At 42.9% G+C, this 16,280-nt stretch overlaps 1 protein-coding gene across 5 annotated transcripts in view; it reads right to left on the bottom strand.

Moving 5' to 3' along the window:
* col12a1b (collagen, type XII, alpha 1b) overlaps positions 1-16,280 on the bottom strand; it is a 104,640-nt gene that overhangs the window by 55,543 nt on the left and 32,817 nt on the right. For all 5 annotated transcript variants that reach the window (XM_046372281.1, XM_046372282.1, XM_046372283.1 and 2 more), the window contains 11 exons: positions 14,502-14,651; positions 13,983-14,102; positions 13,271-13,435; positions 12,822-12,968; positions 11,559-11,701; positions 8,622-8,751; positions 6,915-7,060; positions 5,690-5,819; positions 4,379-4,515; positions 2,798-2,927; positions 2,348-2,487 (listed from right to left, as the gene is read on the bottom strand). In XM_046372281.1, coding sequence (XP_046228237.1) covers positions 2,348-2,487; positions 2,798-2,927; positions 4,379-4,515; positions 5,690-5,819; positions 6,915-7,060; positions 8,622-8,751; positions 11,559-11,701; positions 12,822-12,968; positions 13,271-13,435; positions 13,983-14,102; positions 14,502-14,651 — 1,538 coding nt within the window. The remainder of the gene's footprint in view (positions 1-2,347; positions 2,488-2,797; positions 2,928-4,378; positions 4,516-5,689; positions 5,820-6,914; positions 7,061-8,621; positions 8,752-11,558; positions 11,702-12,821; positions 12,969-13,270; positions 13,436-13,982; positions 14,103-14,501; positions 14,652-16,280) is intronic.

Raw genomic sequence — 16,280 nt, 5'->3', positions numbered from 1 at the left:
TCCACTGTTGCGCCATCTACAGGGGAGACAAAACACTTTCCATGTACGCATGTCTGCAGTGTGTTTGCAGACATGCAAGTTGCAGACTGACTGTTTAAAAGCCTGGAGCATCAACAACCTGCTCATCCTGCTCCAATTTTGATTTGGGTACCACTCGTACCACAAGTCCCAAGTCTAACCAGCGACCATTCAGACGTTTGCTTCCGCTTTGTGAACGAAAGCCTCTCTGACTTCTGACACTGCTGCTGTGTTGCTGACCATGTGAGCAGTTTGTTTTCCAGCTGGATTTATTTTTCATTGATTTATTGTTCAGCTCGTAGGAGGGTCTGAGACAGGGAGAAGTCTGAAACTGACACAAGACGAAGAGAAACAACGCTGTTGTTGGTTTAACAGAACAAACGTCTTCGACTAATAACCTCTGAGGTCCGACTGTATTTATTAGCTTAAAAACAGAAACGCTTAAAGTAGCCTGGGAAGAAATCAGACGAATCGGCCAAGCTCATGTTCTACGTGTGAATCAGTCTGGCTCGAGTGTAAGCTGAAATTAAAATGATGCAGCTTCTGTCTTTGAGCGATTCGAGGACGGAAGGGAACAAACGGTCACTGTAGTCCAAATTCTTAATCATGCTTGTTTCTCCTTACCTCCACTGGTCCTGCTTGGCCCAACTAAACAGAAGTCACCTGTCAAACACTACGGGAGGTAAACTACAGCAAGCTAAAATTTATACTTTTTGTTGGCGAAGGCTGGAGCCTGGAAACAAAAAGGTACAACTCAACAGCTTGTTTTCATAATGGACCATGACATTGATTTACTTCTACAGATTTTCTTTCCATTTAAAGCCAATCTCAGTGTTTTCACTAGTCAATAAAGAAAGCCTTCGGAGATAATTAACAACCTGGCATGGATTTCAGTTCAGTTCACACAGTTTTATGCTGAAGTGTATGTTGGGTGGGAGGCAAAAATGGGCGCAGAAGCAACCTTTTTGGGCCAAAAAGATAGGAATAAGAAAACAATGAGAGCATTATGGTTGCTTCAGATTAACTGGATGTTTTTATTTAAGTCTTGGCAAACATGATAACTAAGTTTTGTGAGGCATGTCAGTTTAAGGGATGTGAAACAACCCTGAATCATTCTTGTGATTTGGCTTTTTTACTTTGGTAAATGACAGCTCTAAACCACAACTGTTTCGTTTTTCATTAAACAAAACTATGTCCGGTGTGAGAGCTGGCCTCGTGTCGGAGAGGCAGGGCTCTTTCACAGAGGCCGAGCATTATGGAGCAGGTGTTCCTGAGTGCTTTTAACCTGGACTCTGAGCTGCACTGCTGCATCAGAGTTCACGCTCCAGGTTCAGTCAGAGGAAACGCCGTGAGGCTACAGGCAAAAACCTGCACTGTCAGCTGGATTCTGCGTGGATGAGTCGACTCAAACCAGATGTTTAGTGTCACTGCAGACAGACGTGCAAAGCCCGTTTGTATATTTCAAGAAAGCGCCGGACTGCATTGTTTATCCAGCTGCTGTAGATGCATTTTTGACAACAAATAGAAATATAAACTGGACAAAACAAATCCAGACACAGTATGATTTCAAGTCACGATGGGAGACGTGTCGGTCTAAGCCAGTTTTAGTTGATTTTGTCGATTTGGAACTTCCAAACTCTCCACAATCCTCTAAAATATTTCGGAAACATGTCTTTGTCCACCTCGGTTTTTTCCTCTTAACTCCCGAGTTCATTGTTTAAATGTCCATCCTTTGATTAGCCAGTTAAGGCTGAAACAATGACATTTGCGTTACCATTTCTTTTGTACTTCAGTTCAAACCTCTTTTATTTTTGCGGACCGTAGGACCAAAGCACTTCCTGAATGTGTCTGTTAGATGCCCTGCCTTCCATGTTTTGTTGAGCAGAATGAAGAGAACCTATCACAGCAAACAAACTTTTATTTTCTGCCACAGCCCAATCAAATATCATGAAATTTTGTGGAAACAAAGTCATGAAATTTTGTCTTCCCAAAATTTCATGACCCGAATTTCATGACTTTGTTCTTAAACGTACAAACACCAACAAAGAAGAGTTTTGCAGAAATGTAATTGTATTGTCATTATTGAAACAGTGAAGATGACAAAACGTTCACTGTGATGGGTTAGCTGTTGTTGAACATGCTTACCTTATAACCTAATGAAAGCATGTGGTAAATATGTTACTCACATATAGCATATATGATTTGCAGTAAATATTCACTTTATATGACACTGATATTGTCTATTTTGGTCTTGCTGCTCTGATCTTGACTCAGTCTGTACTACGTCTGAATACATACAGTAGCTGAAAAACTGTACTGGCTAACGTACAAACTGGTAGTTGTTGTCCCCCTTCTTGGTCCAGCCGATGCGGTAGAGGGCCACGTCCGGGGCTCCGTGCTGCCAGCTGGCTCTGAACGAGGTCTGGGTCACCTCAGAGAACTGCAGGTTCTTGGGGGCGGGAACAACATCTGCTCAAACAGACAAAAACAAGATGGAGGAAGGATGTGTCAGTGATTACAGGTGAAGCAACAACCATGCAAAGACATTTGCTGCAGTGTGGAGCTTATAGTCCAACAAGTGTGTCTGTGTGCTTCTATCTTCGTGTGGACAAATTTATATTTTAAACCAGCTTCTGTGAGGACATTCTGGCTGGCCCTCAAGGGATTCGGGAAAGCTTGAAGTCCATGTGTACATTCCGTACTGCTGTCTTTGGGAGGACCAGATATTGAACTCTTGTTGGAAGTGAATAAAAGACATAAACGGAAAGCAGATTCAGACCTGTGATAGCGTTTCCAAGCATCGGTGAACCAGGTCCCTCGTCGTAGATCGGCGTGACGGCCACATCGTACTCAGTCTGCGAGAGGAGGTTGGTCAGATCCAGGGTGGTGATGTCCCCGTTAACTTCGACCTGCCGGTGATCATTTTAATTATCAGTAGATAAAAATCACTCACATAGCGCAGACTTAAACTGAAGACTGTGTAATCCTTTAATTTTGCTCTTAATTCTGTTCTTAATACGCATCAAATCACACTGAGGTTGCCAGTTTCTGAAGAATTCTGAAACCTGCGCAGGTGAGAATTCCTGACCAACAAATCTCTTCTTAAATGCATCATGTTTTCATTCATATCTATGAGAATGTGTTTTTTGCTTGGTAGGAACCATACATGAAGCTCTGGCAGAGTTACGTGACTCGAAGAGTTTTTGCAAAACTACATTTTCAGTTTAACGTGAAAATCATATATTTGCCAAGATAAGCAGAGATGAAATTAAAGTGTATAAAGTATCCAGGCAGAGCTTTGAGGAATGAAACGCTGCGACGTCTCCTCAGTCTTGTTTTCCTGGGAAAAAAGGGAACAGCTAAATGAAGTAAGCAGCAGCAGAGAAGAAACCCTGAGCACTCAGCAGGCGTTAATCCAACATGTGGAATCTTCTTCTGTAGAGACAAGAAGCCTTCAGCTGTAATCCTAAAGATTAGCTGAGCTGGTGTGTCTCATCCATCAAAACTTTCTGGAAACTTCTCACAGGTGTCCACCGAAGGCACCTTCAGCTGCCGATTCGCCCCAGACTGTTTGTCCTCCGCTGACGTCCAAGTGAGAAGTTATGAGGACAAAGCGGTGCTGGGACGATCCAGTCAGGCTGGGCTGACAGCCTGAGCCGACACTCCTCTGCCAGCAGGCTGCTTTCCTCAGTAAGATCAGCCAACCAAGTGGAGCTGCGAGTCCAGCTGTTACTCTTGACTGGTCCCCACTCTCCCAGAACGAAGATATCACCGCTGACTTAAATGACTGACCTCACAAACAATACAAACGTTTTCAAACGGGTCTTGAAGCGACTGTGAGGGAGTGACGGCTGATACGTGCCAACAGAAAAGGTCGCAGCTGTACATCTCTGCTGTACACATGCAGCCCATTGAGACTGTTTAGACACAACAAGGACAAACGGACTCCAGAACAAATAAAACATGCAAGGACGAAAAGAAAGAAAACAGATACCTTTTAAAAGCAAATGGAGAGCAATATAAAGCAAATATAAAGCAAATATAAAGCCACAACGGAGTCTGTAAAATATTCATCTTACTTTACGACCCACTGACTAACACTGTTAACTTTATGTCAATTAACTGACTAATTGTTTGTACCCCTACTGCACTTTTAAAGCTAAATCTACTGGTTAAAAAAGAGTAATGAACCACTGATATGTTTTTAAGTTTAATTTCTAACATCTTATTCGGTCAAAGAGGTGCAACTACATGAATGGGATTCGGTGCAAGTCTGTAACGAGAGGGAAGTTTTTAGGTGATCCTGTAATCCTGTACAGGTATCCTGAGGTAACACTGGAAGAGAAAACCAGAGTTTTACCTCTTTCACGTCTCCGACCTCTGGTTTGTAGGTGATCATGTACTTGCGGACTTGTCCAGGAGCAGCGTCCCAGTTCAGCCTCATGGTGCTGTGAGTCACATCAGTGATGCTCAGGACTCCAGCAGGAGGCCTGGGCACTGAGGGGGGACAGGAAAAGGATTCAGACTCTAATCTGGCTGAACTATGAAAGCTTTTACGAGCCCAGCATCACGATCAATACTTTTGTGAAGATGCTGACAGACATGAGGGGGCCAAAACTTGCTGGACAGCTGAAAAACAGACAGCAACTCAGTTTTAAGTGATGGAAATTTGGTTTTTCAGTGCATCTGTTTTTTATCTACAAATTCTCATTCCAAAATATAAACTTCAGCATGTGGGAGATGTGTGATCCAACTGCTGACATAAAAACTAAATTCTGTTAAAGTTTTTTACTAAAACCTTTTAAAAAAAGATTTCAAAGGATGGAAGTGCTGGTATCTTACAAACATGACATGATTTCCAAAAACACAGTCATATGTGAAATGATCAAATACTGTCCAACATTTCGTGAAAATCACAGTGTTTGCTCTTCTCATAAGACCCCTGAGGCGACCGTCCTCTGAAGACAGAATGAAATTCATTACGTGAGTAAACTATGGACACGATCACTATATGAGCGATAACTGAGGAGTTTAATGAAGGCTAAACCGCAAATGAGAAAGCAAATGCTGAGGGTACAGCAGAGCTCACCCCACGGATGTATGGGAACCCCTGCCAGGCCAAAAATAATACAAAATATCCATTCCTTTATTTTGAAAATATATTTTGAAATTTGTTAACTGAGGAGATCTTCTCACCCTTCCTGGGTTGCGGGTTCTCTTGACTGCAGTCAGGTGGTTATCTGGCTGCGTAGGAATACGGCATACACTTCCTGAATGAATGAATTTTCAATCCTGCACCGAAAACTGTCTAACCAAGCCAGAGAAACAGCAATTGCTTGAATTGCTGAGAAAATCAGAGTTGTAGGTGGCTTTAAGAGGTCTGCAGAGTTCAGAGACTTGGAGAGGCCATGACAAGAATAACTGAAACTGAACAACACTGACATTTTTGTTAGCTTTTCATTTGATTTATTGCTCATCTGGACTGGACTTTTCACCCTTCTTTCAAGCTTCACTTTTGTGTTGCTTGCCCAGTAAAACTGTGGCTGTTTTGCCTTGTCAGTTGAGGTTTGATAAAACCAGAATTTCTTCTGTCTCCAGAGGAGTTCTGCCTCCAAGAAACATCTGAAGTTCTTTAAGCTCTTTAACTCAGAAACAGTTAAGCAGTACATACAGGTGACTCCTCTTCCCTCCAGAGGGTCTGCAGCAGCTTCTCCATGCAGGGCATAAAGTGAGATGGAGTACTCTGTGTTGGGTATCAGCTGTGTCAGTTGGACATTAGTTACATCTCCTCCAACGCGCACCTACAGAGGGGAATGCAGTGTACAAAGAGGTTTAAGTACATTCTCAAGAACTTTTGGCCTGGGGAAGTATTTTTAAGTTCCAGTGAAGGTAAATCGTAATTCTCTGGTGCACAAGAGAGAGCACAAGCTCCATAAACAAAGTCTGGAAGAACTTGACTTTTCTGCAACACTGACACCATCTAACACCTTTGGGATAAACTGGAACTGGACTGGGAACCGGATGCAATCACACAACATCAGTGTCACTAATGCAAACCTCTGCAAGCAGCTTCAACATCTGCTTGAAAGCCTGAAACCAGAAGAGCTGAGGCTGTCATAGCTGCAGATTAACACCTATGGTTTTTGGGGGGTTTTCAGGTGTCCACATATGCCAGCAGTATGTAGATGCACATTAAATGAACAGAAATACACTACAAGTGCACTGTGATCAGTATTTGATGTCAAATGATGAATGATGAGGTCCTGATTCACACTTTAGGTGTACATTTTCCAGTTAAGACCACCAGATGGACATTAATTCATGCCTTATATTTTCCTTTGCTGTATAATTGCAAGTGAAGGTTAACACCAGAAAGGCATTCAGTTCACAGCATCTGCTCTGTTTATATCATCCTGATGACTTCACGCCGTGAGCTAATCCTTCCCATTACCCGGAGTGTCTGCTTTTTGTAGGCCTGGCCTGAGCTGCACTGTTAAAATCCACTTCCTGTTCTGCAAAGCGCTCATCGTATCGCCATCTGGAAGCAGTAAGCCTACGCGAGCTGAAGCCCGCTCTTATAAAATCAATGTGGAAATGCTGAGCACACAAAATAAGATGTGGGTCCATGCTTGTGTGTTTAAAAATGTTCATATCCCTGGTGCTGTAGTCACACTGTGGGGACTCACCCGACATTCAAAAGGCTGGTCGCACCAATCTGTCATCAGCTAAGAAGAGCAAGGAGGTAGCAGAGCTGCCTCCTCTCTGTTACTGTGGTTATTACTGGGTTTAAAGGACCGCAGAATTTCATAAAAATGAATTACTGCTATCTAAGCAGATGTCTGTCAACAACAAACTCTCTCAACAAATACGACCTCACGAGTTGCATTTGCAGGTACCTCCTTCTCCAGCTGAGAATCAGTAGCGTTGATGGATTTGTACAGAAGCATGTAGCCTGTGGCACCGTCCGCCTCCTCCCATCTCACCATCATGGTGGTTGAAGTCTCATCATAAACATTCATGTTCTTCACAGCTGGCAGGGGCACTAAGGACAGAAACACACAGGAAGGACTCAGCATAACTCGAGCAACTTGTCTTTCCGTATCACCGCACATCATCAACTCCTGGACCAGAGGCTAACCAACCAAGCTCATTAAACTAGCTAACGATGCTTACATCCCGTCCTCTCACAATCACAAGCCTCTCGTCCATGAGAAGCTGCCCGTTTCCGTCTGTGACACAGAGAGAAAATAGTTCCTACATGAAACTGCTCCCAACAAGCTTGGTGGATTATCTAGAGTAACTGGGTCCTGGTTTGAGACATCGCTGCTGAGTGTTTCAAATGAAGTTTTTTGGCTCTTTGAGCACCACAAGGGAAGTGTCTTCCAGTTCCATTACACTGGAAGAGCCGTCTCCACACCTGATGTCTTCATAACTCTGCAGCTCACACCAAAACTATCTGGATGGATAAACAACACTATAGGTTTTGAATGTGAGCTGTCACTCTAATTTAAACTCTTGTCCCTGCAGCTCTGGGTTCTTCCAAAGGTTCCTGGTCTCAGGAGAAACTTCCTGCGGTGGAAATGTGGCTTCACGCTGTAAATAATTTTGAAGGTATGAGAAAATTCGGATTTCTCGCAATGATCCAGTTTCTGGTTTGTATGAAAGTGTAGACAGAGAAAGAGGTAGAGTAACTGGGGTGACTCCAGGAGATTCTGAGTGAACATTTCTTTTAACACAAATGGTGTAATTTTTTGGCTATTAAAAGTGTGGCCCGATCTTCTGACTGTTGCAGCACTATTCCATATCGGTAGAGGACACGCCCGCCCACACCCTCAGACTCCAGCCTTCACAGATGTTTGTAGTTTCCAGAGCAACATTACGACCAAAGTGAGTGTTAGTTTGAAAACTAAGGCCACGGTGATCTAATGGCTGCTGGTGCCATCCGAGTGCACGATGACAGAACAATCATTTATTGTTTTATGGCTCGTTGTAAAAATCAGCTGCACATTTCAGAAGAAATAAAGTGGACATTAAAGGACAAACGAGCAAATAAAAGAAGTCAGAGCTGTGCACTTCACACATTGTTAAGTTATGTCAGTTTGTTTAAGATATACACGAAGACTGCAGCCCTGATAAATCACTTTTGAACTGTTGTCTTTATGGCTCAGAGTGATTCCCACTCCACCCATCAGCTCACAGCACTGCATCATGGGACGCTGTTTGTGTTAAGGAGTGTTCCTCCCTCAGATCACACGCTAAATATATGTCTTATAAACAGTGATGTTGGAACGTGTTTTCAGCGGGGAAAAAAGCTTGTAAACAAGTTCCATCGATGTGTGTGAACCAGGATAACAATCGGAGCAGTAAAGCTGTTTATCCCTCAGACCGTATGGAGCAAACACAACAGTGAAACAGCACAGAGCGATGGTGATGCTATCCGCCTTTAAAGCTCCCCATTAATCACATCCGTCGCACCAAAGGGCACCCAGTGTCTTTGTGATCCAATATGGGAAAACTGAGCCCTTTGCTCATTAGTTAAACAGGAAGTCACTCCAGAAGTTCAGCAGTGAGGGGTAAAAAACAGGAAGAGGAAGCACACTTACAGGTGGTCTCAGTGCCCTTCAGAGGCTCGCTGCTCTCCTCGCCTGCCACGGAGTACACGTTGACGATGTACTCGGTCAGAGGGTTCAGGCCTTCCAGCACGACGGTGGTCACTGACCCGTCAACCAGCAGCTGAAACAACATAGGACTGGTGATTAAAGCTGACCAGCAATCATCAGGTCGTATTGAGGGGTGTGTAGAACCCAGAGGAGGTCTGAAACAAAGTACATTTGCAGGAGTATTAATCGAGTATTAACATTTTTGGAAAGTGGCTCTTCCTCCACTACATGTTGTGCTGAGGTGAAAGCGGGAGACACAGTGACGGAGATCTCGAGAAAAAAACCTGGACAAATAAACCTACAACTTTGTACGTGGACAGACAGGTTCAGAGCTGAGGTTCAGAGGCGGACACTGAATCTCAAACAAAAAAATATTCTGTTCCTCTGAAAGCTTTTGTCTTTCTGTCCTCAAACTTTGCTGTTTTAGTTACAGATGTGTCTACAATCTGTAAACTGCAAACACTGGATTTTATTCATATCGCAGCATCAACACTTATTTCATTATCAACAACAATATCTTTATAATATAATCGGTATGAGACACCTTCTCTCTCTGAAAATTCATTAAGTGCTGGCAGGTGAGTGGACAAAGCTGCAAAGTGTTTGTTCTTTTCACAAAGCACAAAATCTCATTTTGGACAAAATCTGTCCACCTCACATTTCTCTGCTGATTATAAAAGAAAAGAATCGAGTTACGGTGGGTAATAAAATGTAATAATAATCGAGCACTTTTTTGTCTCAGAAAACCGGGAATAAAATTTGACTTGCAGCGAGCTGTCAGAGATCCTGAACTGACTTGAGTCCAGCAGGTTCATGGAGCCTGAAACTAACTTTGCTTCTCTTTCTCGTCTGCCAGAGTTGATTGGAATACCCAAAACTGAGACCCAAAAATGATTTAATGACTTATAAAGGCTGAACAGGTGAGTAACCAGATTTATGTTCCCTTTTGCCGAAGCCTGATTATCCAGGCATAAGCAGTTTGTAAGTTAATGTAAGCTGGATATCTGAAAAAGTCATAGGTTTGGATGGAAGATGTTGCTCTCAGCTCTGCTGACCATCCCTTCATCAGGACCTGTCAGTCACTGACTGGTGGTGGTCCAGCTGTCTCATGTTGACCCTGAGATGATTATTGTCAGTAAAGCTGGAACTATGGTTGGCCGACCCACGCTGGCTGCTAAACAGTGTCACATTCCTGCTGGAAAATCAAACCCAGAGGAGAAAACGACAAACAAACACAAAGAGGCTGCAGCTTCTCGAGCTGAGGGAACATTCAGTTTTGTGGTCTGCAAACAAACGTCCCTTTAATCAAGTTATTTATGTCTGTAATTGATTGAGCTGAACCTGATTTCAATTTAAAACATGAAGTTTAAAGTATGTTCTGGAATCAGGGTTAGTTTTTCTTCATTCTCGTAAAGCAACTTTAATCTTTGCTGCATAACTCACTTTGCTGCAAAAATTCTCCAAACAAGTTGATTTCTGTTGAAAACAGTTTGAAATATTGTGCTTAGTTTCACCTGTTTCCATTAAAATAAAAAGGTTTTATAGGACTTAATCACAGACAGAACTCAGTCGGTAAAAAAACATTCACTTTGTGCAGGCGGATTTAAGTTAACTGGATAAATTTGCTCAAACCACATTCCAGATTTCTTTATCCAGAGTGCTCAAAAGAGCTGAATGTTCAGCCATGACTTTGGAAATAAATTCCTGCTCAAAATTCACATTTTTAAATTACTGAAATTGTTTAAAGTGATACAAAAGCATCCAAAACATGTCTGCACACTGCCATAACCTTTTGGGGTCTATTTAATGTACACATTTCTACTTTTATACATAAAAAATCCAGGTTTGCAGTAATTTGTGCACAGCAGCTCGTCATGACTTAAATCCAGACCCTCCTTGTCTTCCTACTGGCTTGCAATTTAAGAATTTATTCTCTTGTTATAAATCACTGTGTTAAATGCCCAGCATGTAAATATCATATATCTGGTGATGCTGTGCTCATACGAGCTCTCAGAGTCCAATGCAAACACATGTAAGAAGAGACGGCGGCACATTCAGCCCAGTGTGAGGTCTGTAACCTTAAACTAAGTGGATCCAGTGGAAACTCTGCTCAGTTTCAGATGAGCCTGATTATGATCACACAGGACATCTGACGAGAGCCAATAAAAGCACAAAGGATGGAAAAGACCCAGTGCTCTGTTTTTAAAGATACCACTGACGGGAGGTTAAGTGTAAACTAAATGCAAGTTCAATAAAGCAACTGGCATCCAGATTTCTGTCCCTGAGGGCCAAGCACACGGGGCTTTGAATAAAAATAAAGTGTTTCCAAACACGCAGGTGTTTGGAAACACTTTATTTTCTTTCTTTCTTTCAAGAGTTGGTTTTTAACCTGTCATGGCACATAGCAGACCAGAGTATTAAACAGCAAGGGGGCATTTAAGCGTCAATTATTCTGTTTTTGTGTGACTTAACACCTGTCATTATCAGTAACAAGACTCAGTATTCAAGATCTCATCAAGCAGATGGAGGACAAAAAGTTCCTGAACCAGGAAGCACAGTGAGCGAATTGCTGTCATGAAGTTCCATGAAATTATGGGAGCCCTCTGACCATTTATACTTGGACAAACAAAGTGATCTCAAACAACAAGAAAAGCTTTATATCTAAACCAGGAAAAGGATGTGAGGAGCAGCACAATCTTTCTTTCTTTTCGTTCTGGCAGATTTTAACTTCCTGTGAGATGAACCAAACAACTATCAGGAGTACGATACGGTTCCTGTGTTTCTTCTTCTGTGTGAAAAAAAGTGCTTTGGTGATGTTTAAATTGTGTTGCCTAACAGAGACCGACGCAGAGTTAGGAAGGGGGAGAAGCTCCGTCTCACCTCCTGGGTGGGTCCTCCAGCCGCGACCACGTAGGTGACGCGATAGCTGTTGACAGGTCCGCCGGGTGCTGTCCAGGTGGCACGGAAGGAGCGGTGGGTCACCTCCGAGGTCACCAGGTTGGTGGGTGCCTCCACTTCACCTCCTGTAAAGTCATGAAGAAGAGCTGGAACGCGATCTGACACGTCAAGTATTTCACACTGTGAACTCTGCCACCACAAATCTGCCCTCGTCGCGTTCGCTCCTCTGACACAGAAACTATTTGGCATAAATCATTTTTATATTTCCTCTCCAAACTGATTTACAGACAAAAAGCACTTCCAGAGTGAAAGTGTCCATCAGGCGCTTGGAGCAGCGTCGTGTGATGGTCTCAAACGAAAGCTGTTGTCATGAGCAACCACATCAAATTTATCAGCATTTCTTTGGTCCATTTTTCTGTTTTCAGGAGCAGCACTGATCACTGGATAATGGAACACTCTGTTTTCATCTCGGGTTCGCGCTGACTGCATAACTTCACTTATTAGTTTCCTCATTCAAGCAGGGTTAAAGCAGCTGCACCAAAGAAGTGTAATTTTGCTTATGTTCAAGTCTTGGCCTAAAGGAGCAACTGTCACGCCCTCGAGCGCCTGTAAAACCAAATGAAAGCTGCTGTAAAATTTCAAAAATATATGGTTGTCAGTCTTAAACACTGTGGCTATTTAAACTCCGGAAAAGCAGAACTTTCTGAAGTTTCCATCTGACCCCCACCAGCCGTCCCTGCTGCGAGGTGTAAATCTGACTCAAAGGTAGTCAAAGAAAAAGCTGGAAGTGCAGCAGCTGCCAAACCCCATTTCAGCTACCTGAAAGAGTTCATCCTCAGATGAGGTCTTTTTAAAATCTCAGGTGTCGTTCAGAGCACCATCATCAGGAAAATACACCTGCAATCGCCATAGACGATGCTGTACTTCATTTCAAGTCTAGAAAACCATCTGATCGCTGAGGTTGAAATGTGAAAACTGAAGTAAAGTTTCAAGATGATTTTATTTTTTGGTTTAATTTTTGTATTTTAGCCTAAAAACAAAACCAAATCACTCTTCTTTTTTAATACCAATTTCTGAATTGTCTGAAAAGACAATTTTTAAACAATGAAAATTTGTTGCATAAATCAGGTATACAGAAGCAACATTTTCTAATTCATTTGTGTTAAATGTTAAAATTTGGCTCCTTTCTCGCTGCCTTTTGAAACCCTGTCATCTTTAAGTCCACTCTGATGCCAGTGACGATACCTGAACCCTTGACGCTGTTGCACAGGTTGACGGTGAGGTCATCGACGATGTCCAGCAGGAACTGGAAGTCGTTGACGTTGTACATGTGAATCTCGTCTGGGTCTGAGGCGATGGACCTCAACTCGTTCTCGTCGGCGTTCTTCACACCTGAGAGAAAAACGTGTCATCGTAACTGTGCCTGAGAAAACGAGACCTGCAGACAAGACACGTCTCTAGTTTGTGTGTGACACACCCCAACCATCAAAGTTGTAACAAATCTGAAGCTACTTTGGCTTTCATAAGTCTGAAATCTTGAACAATATTGAAATATGTAGCATAAGGAGCTGAGTACTGGAAAATGGTATGGTATGGTAGCACAAGCAATAAGCATCTTCAAACTGTGTTAATATCACCAAACTCTTGTGCACTTGAGTAATGGTTTCAGTATTCAAGCCGGCGAAGTCGCTCACCGATTGCGTAGAGCTCAATGCCGCTGTCTCTCAGGGACTGCGAGCTGACTATGATTTCGTCCTGGGACTTGCCGTCAGTGATCAGGACACCAATTTTGCGGGCATCTGGACGCATCCCTACATTTGCTTTGAAGTTGTTCTGAAGGATGTAGGTCAGAGCCAAACCTGAATGACAGCAACAAAAGTGGTTTACAAAGCTTTCAGGCTGTGAATTCTGTTAATGGGAAAAGGTTAGTACAAAAACCACACAACTTCAGTATACACTTATTTAAATATTAACAACACAAACTTCAAATCATGGTAAGAGTACACACTGTGTTAGACATATGTCAGTCACAAGGTAGCGTGCCCTGAATCATCTCCTGATTTATGTTCTACTCTGAATGGGAGCATAATTTACAACAAGAACAGCATGTTGTACTGAAGAAGACTCGAAACCAGTGCTTGAGACCATAAACTCTTCAGGAAATTGTTTACTGAGGTCATGAATCAATTGAAAAGTAAACTAATTTTCTCATAAGCTCAAACGCAATCAGACTTCTGTTTGAAACCAGTAGAGTCGCCCCCTACAGGACATTAGACAGAATGTACTTGTAAGGCACTTGCATTGGCTTCACATTTCAGACCAGGAGACTCCATCCATATTTTCTACAGTGGTATATTTTAAACCAGTGTCAGTGGTTTAAACCTGGTGAGGCCTGCACAAAGTCACCTGTCATGGTGTTGCCTCCTTTGTACGGCAGGTTGGCGATGGCGTCCAGCAGGGACTCCTTGGTCGGGTGGGCGTTCAGGTGCCACTCGGTCTTTGGGTCTCCACTGTACTGAGCCAGACCTGCAGAAAACACAAGCCATTTGTAACCAAGGATGCATTAACCATAAAAACAAAAGTTACACAGGTTTCCCAACAACAAGAAAAAAAACAGACAGCACTAGGATTAGCTGTAAAAACTCTGTCTGAGCAGTAACATCAGCAGAATGAGTAGTACTAGTACAGATTGTACCGTTAGAAAAGAAGTAGCAGCAGCAGTATAAGAAGTACTTAAATAAACAGCAGAGGTAGTAATAGTGCTGTGAACAGTAGCAGCAGTATCAGCAGTAGCTGTACACACACTGACATGAGCTGAATAGGGTTATGAGTACTAAACCAGTTAAACGGTTAGTTACAGTGGTTATACTAGTCCTAACAGTATTAATATTAATTGTAGAAGGAGCTGCAGTACGCAAATATTACCTATTTGAACTTTGTCAGGGCTGATGTCAAACACGCTGACCATGCGAGCGATGAAGTTGCGGATGGTTTTGAAGTTGATGCGTCCGATGCTCCAGGAGCCGTCGACCAGCAGCACGATGTCGGCCTTCGCGCTGGTCTTACACTGAGTGTCTGCGGAGAGAGACGGTGAGGAGGGGGACGGATAGTGAGTGAGACGCCTGGCATACCGCAGACACCCACCACGAGTGTCCCGTCCAGCTTTAAATGAACCGTTTGAGGTGAATGTGGAAGTGTGGAAAAAAAGAGAAAATGTTGTGGGACACATCAGAGAAGAGAGAGCCGAAGAGCATTGCAAAACAATCAGCAAGAAGTTTACACAGCAGAATGTTTTACACAGCATGATGTAACACAAATAATTCACACGAGTAACACATTGTGCAACGGCTGTCACTTCTGGATTAACAGCTCTCTCTTCTGGGCCTTTATTTCCCTCTCTCTGTCTTCCAGCCCAGCGAGTGCTTTGGGTTTTTACATCCAGCGGTGAATCAGCCCTGTGGTGTTTTCTGGCTGACACTGAGGCTGACACCTCCAGCAGCAGGAGTCAGTCTCTCTGACACAGTGATACCAACGCCTCCTGCTCCCCACAGTTACTGCACATTCCTGCTGTGGGCACCTGGAGGAGTGAAAAACTGCCACTCGTCCTCTTTTCTAGGACAAACACGCCCCTGTGTGTGCAATTGAGAACAGGTTAGGAGACAATCAAAATAACCTTTGCTGTCCCTTTTCAGCAGGCTGCAGAAAACAGATGCCTGACGCTAAGAGGAAGTGACCTCAGTCTGTTTGAGTTATAACACCGCCGGTAAACAACACGCTCGTGTGTCCTTCCAACGTTCATTAATTAAAACAGATGTCATAAACAGAGGCTGCTTTAAGAGACATCTAATATGCTGTAGACGACTGCAAAGTCTCTGAGCTCGAGTTTCACTAAACAAATATCCAGCTCAGTCTGACTGTGGACACCAGTCTGACACCACTCTCCTGCAGAAACCTGCAGCAGCTTTGACTTTTGGCCGTTTTTGGGCTTGAGACGCTTATGTGTTTATTGTGGTTAGGTTTTTGTTTTTCAAATTTTGATCTACATGTCTTGAATTTCCCTCAGGATCAATAAAGTATCTATCTATCTATCTATCTATCTATGCATCTACATCTTCTGGGGGTAAGCAGGACTGCAGATGACTTGGCTGATATGGTCAGCCTCATCAGAATGGATAATCTGTTACAGTACAGTCCCTGGAGGGGTGGCAGAAAGCTGTCTGTGACTTCTTTAAACTCGGCTTTATTTAAAGCTGAAAAGTTTAAAGTTCATTGTTGTCTTCAAAAAACCATAGACTGATAAAAAGATCCCAACTCAAGAACCATTTACCAGCATTTTTCCAGAGCTTTCAACATGGTAAGCACGACAAGCAGGGATTTTAAGTCATCCTGGACAAGATGGATGAAAACAGAAAGGTTGCTGAGCTCCATCCATGACAGCTTTACAAACTTGATCTGTTGGTGAAGGCTAAAATATTCATCTGAAAGCTGGAAATACCTACGCCAGTGGGCCTCGAGTTGGACCTGTTCTGCTAAACGTTAGAAATCTTTTGATGTAAAAAGAAAATATCCTGCAGAGCTTTTGAGTGAAAAGGTGCCAAAAAACCCCACCAAAACAAGTCATCACAGAGCAGATTTTGAGCTTATTACTCAGACTTTACAATTTGAAAACCATCTGATTCAGCAGAGATCTGATATGGAAGTTAC

The sequence above is a fragment of the Scatophagus argus genome, chromosome 19 (genome assembly GCF_020382885.2).
Source record: "Scatophagus argus isolate fScaArg1 chromosome 19, fScaArg1.pri, whole genome shotgun sequence".
Classification (NCBI taxonomy): Eukaryota; Metazoa; Chordata; class Actinopteri; family Scatophagidae; genus Scatophagus; species Scatophagus argus.
This window is presented reverse-complemented; position numbering and strand designations above follow the sequence as displayed.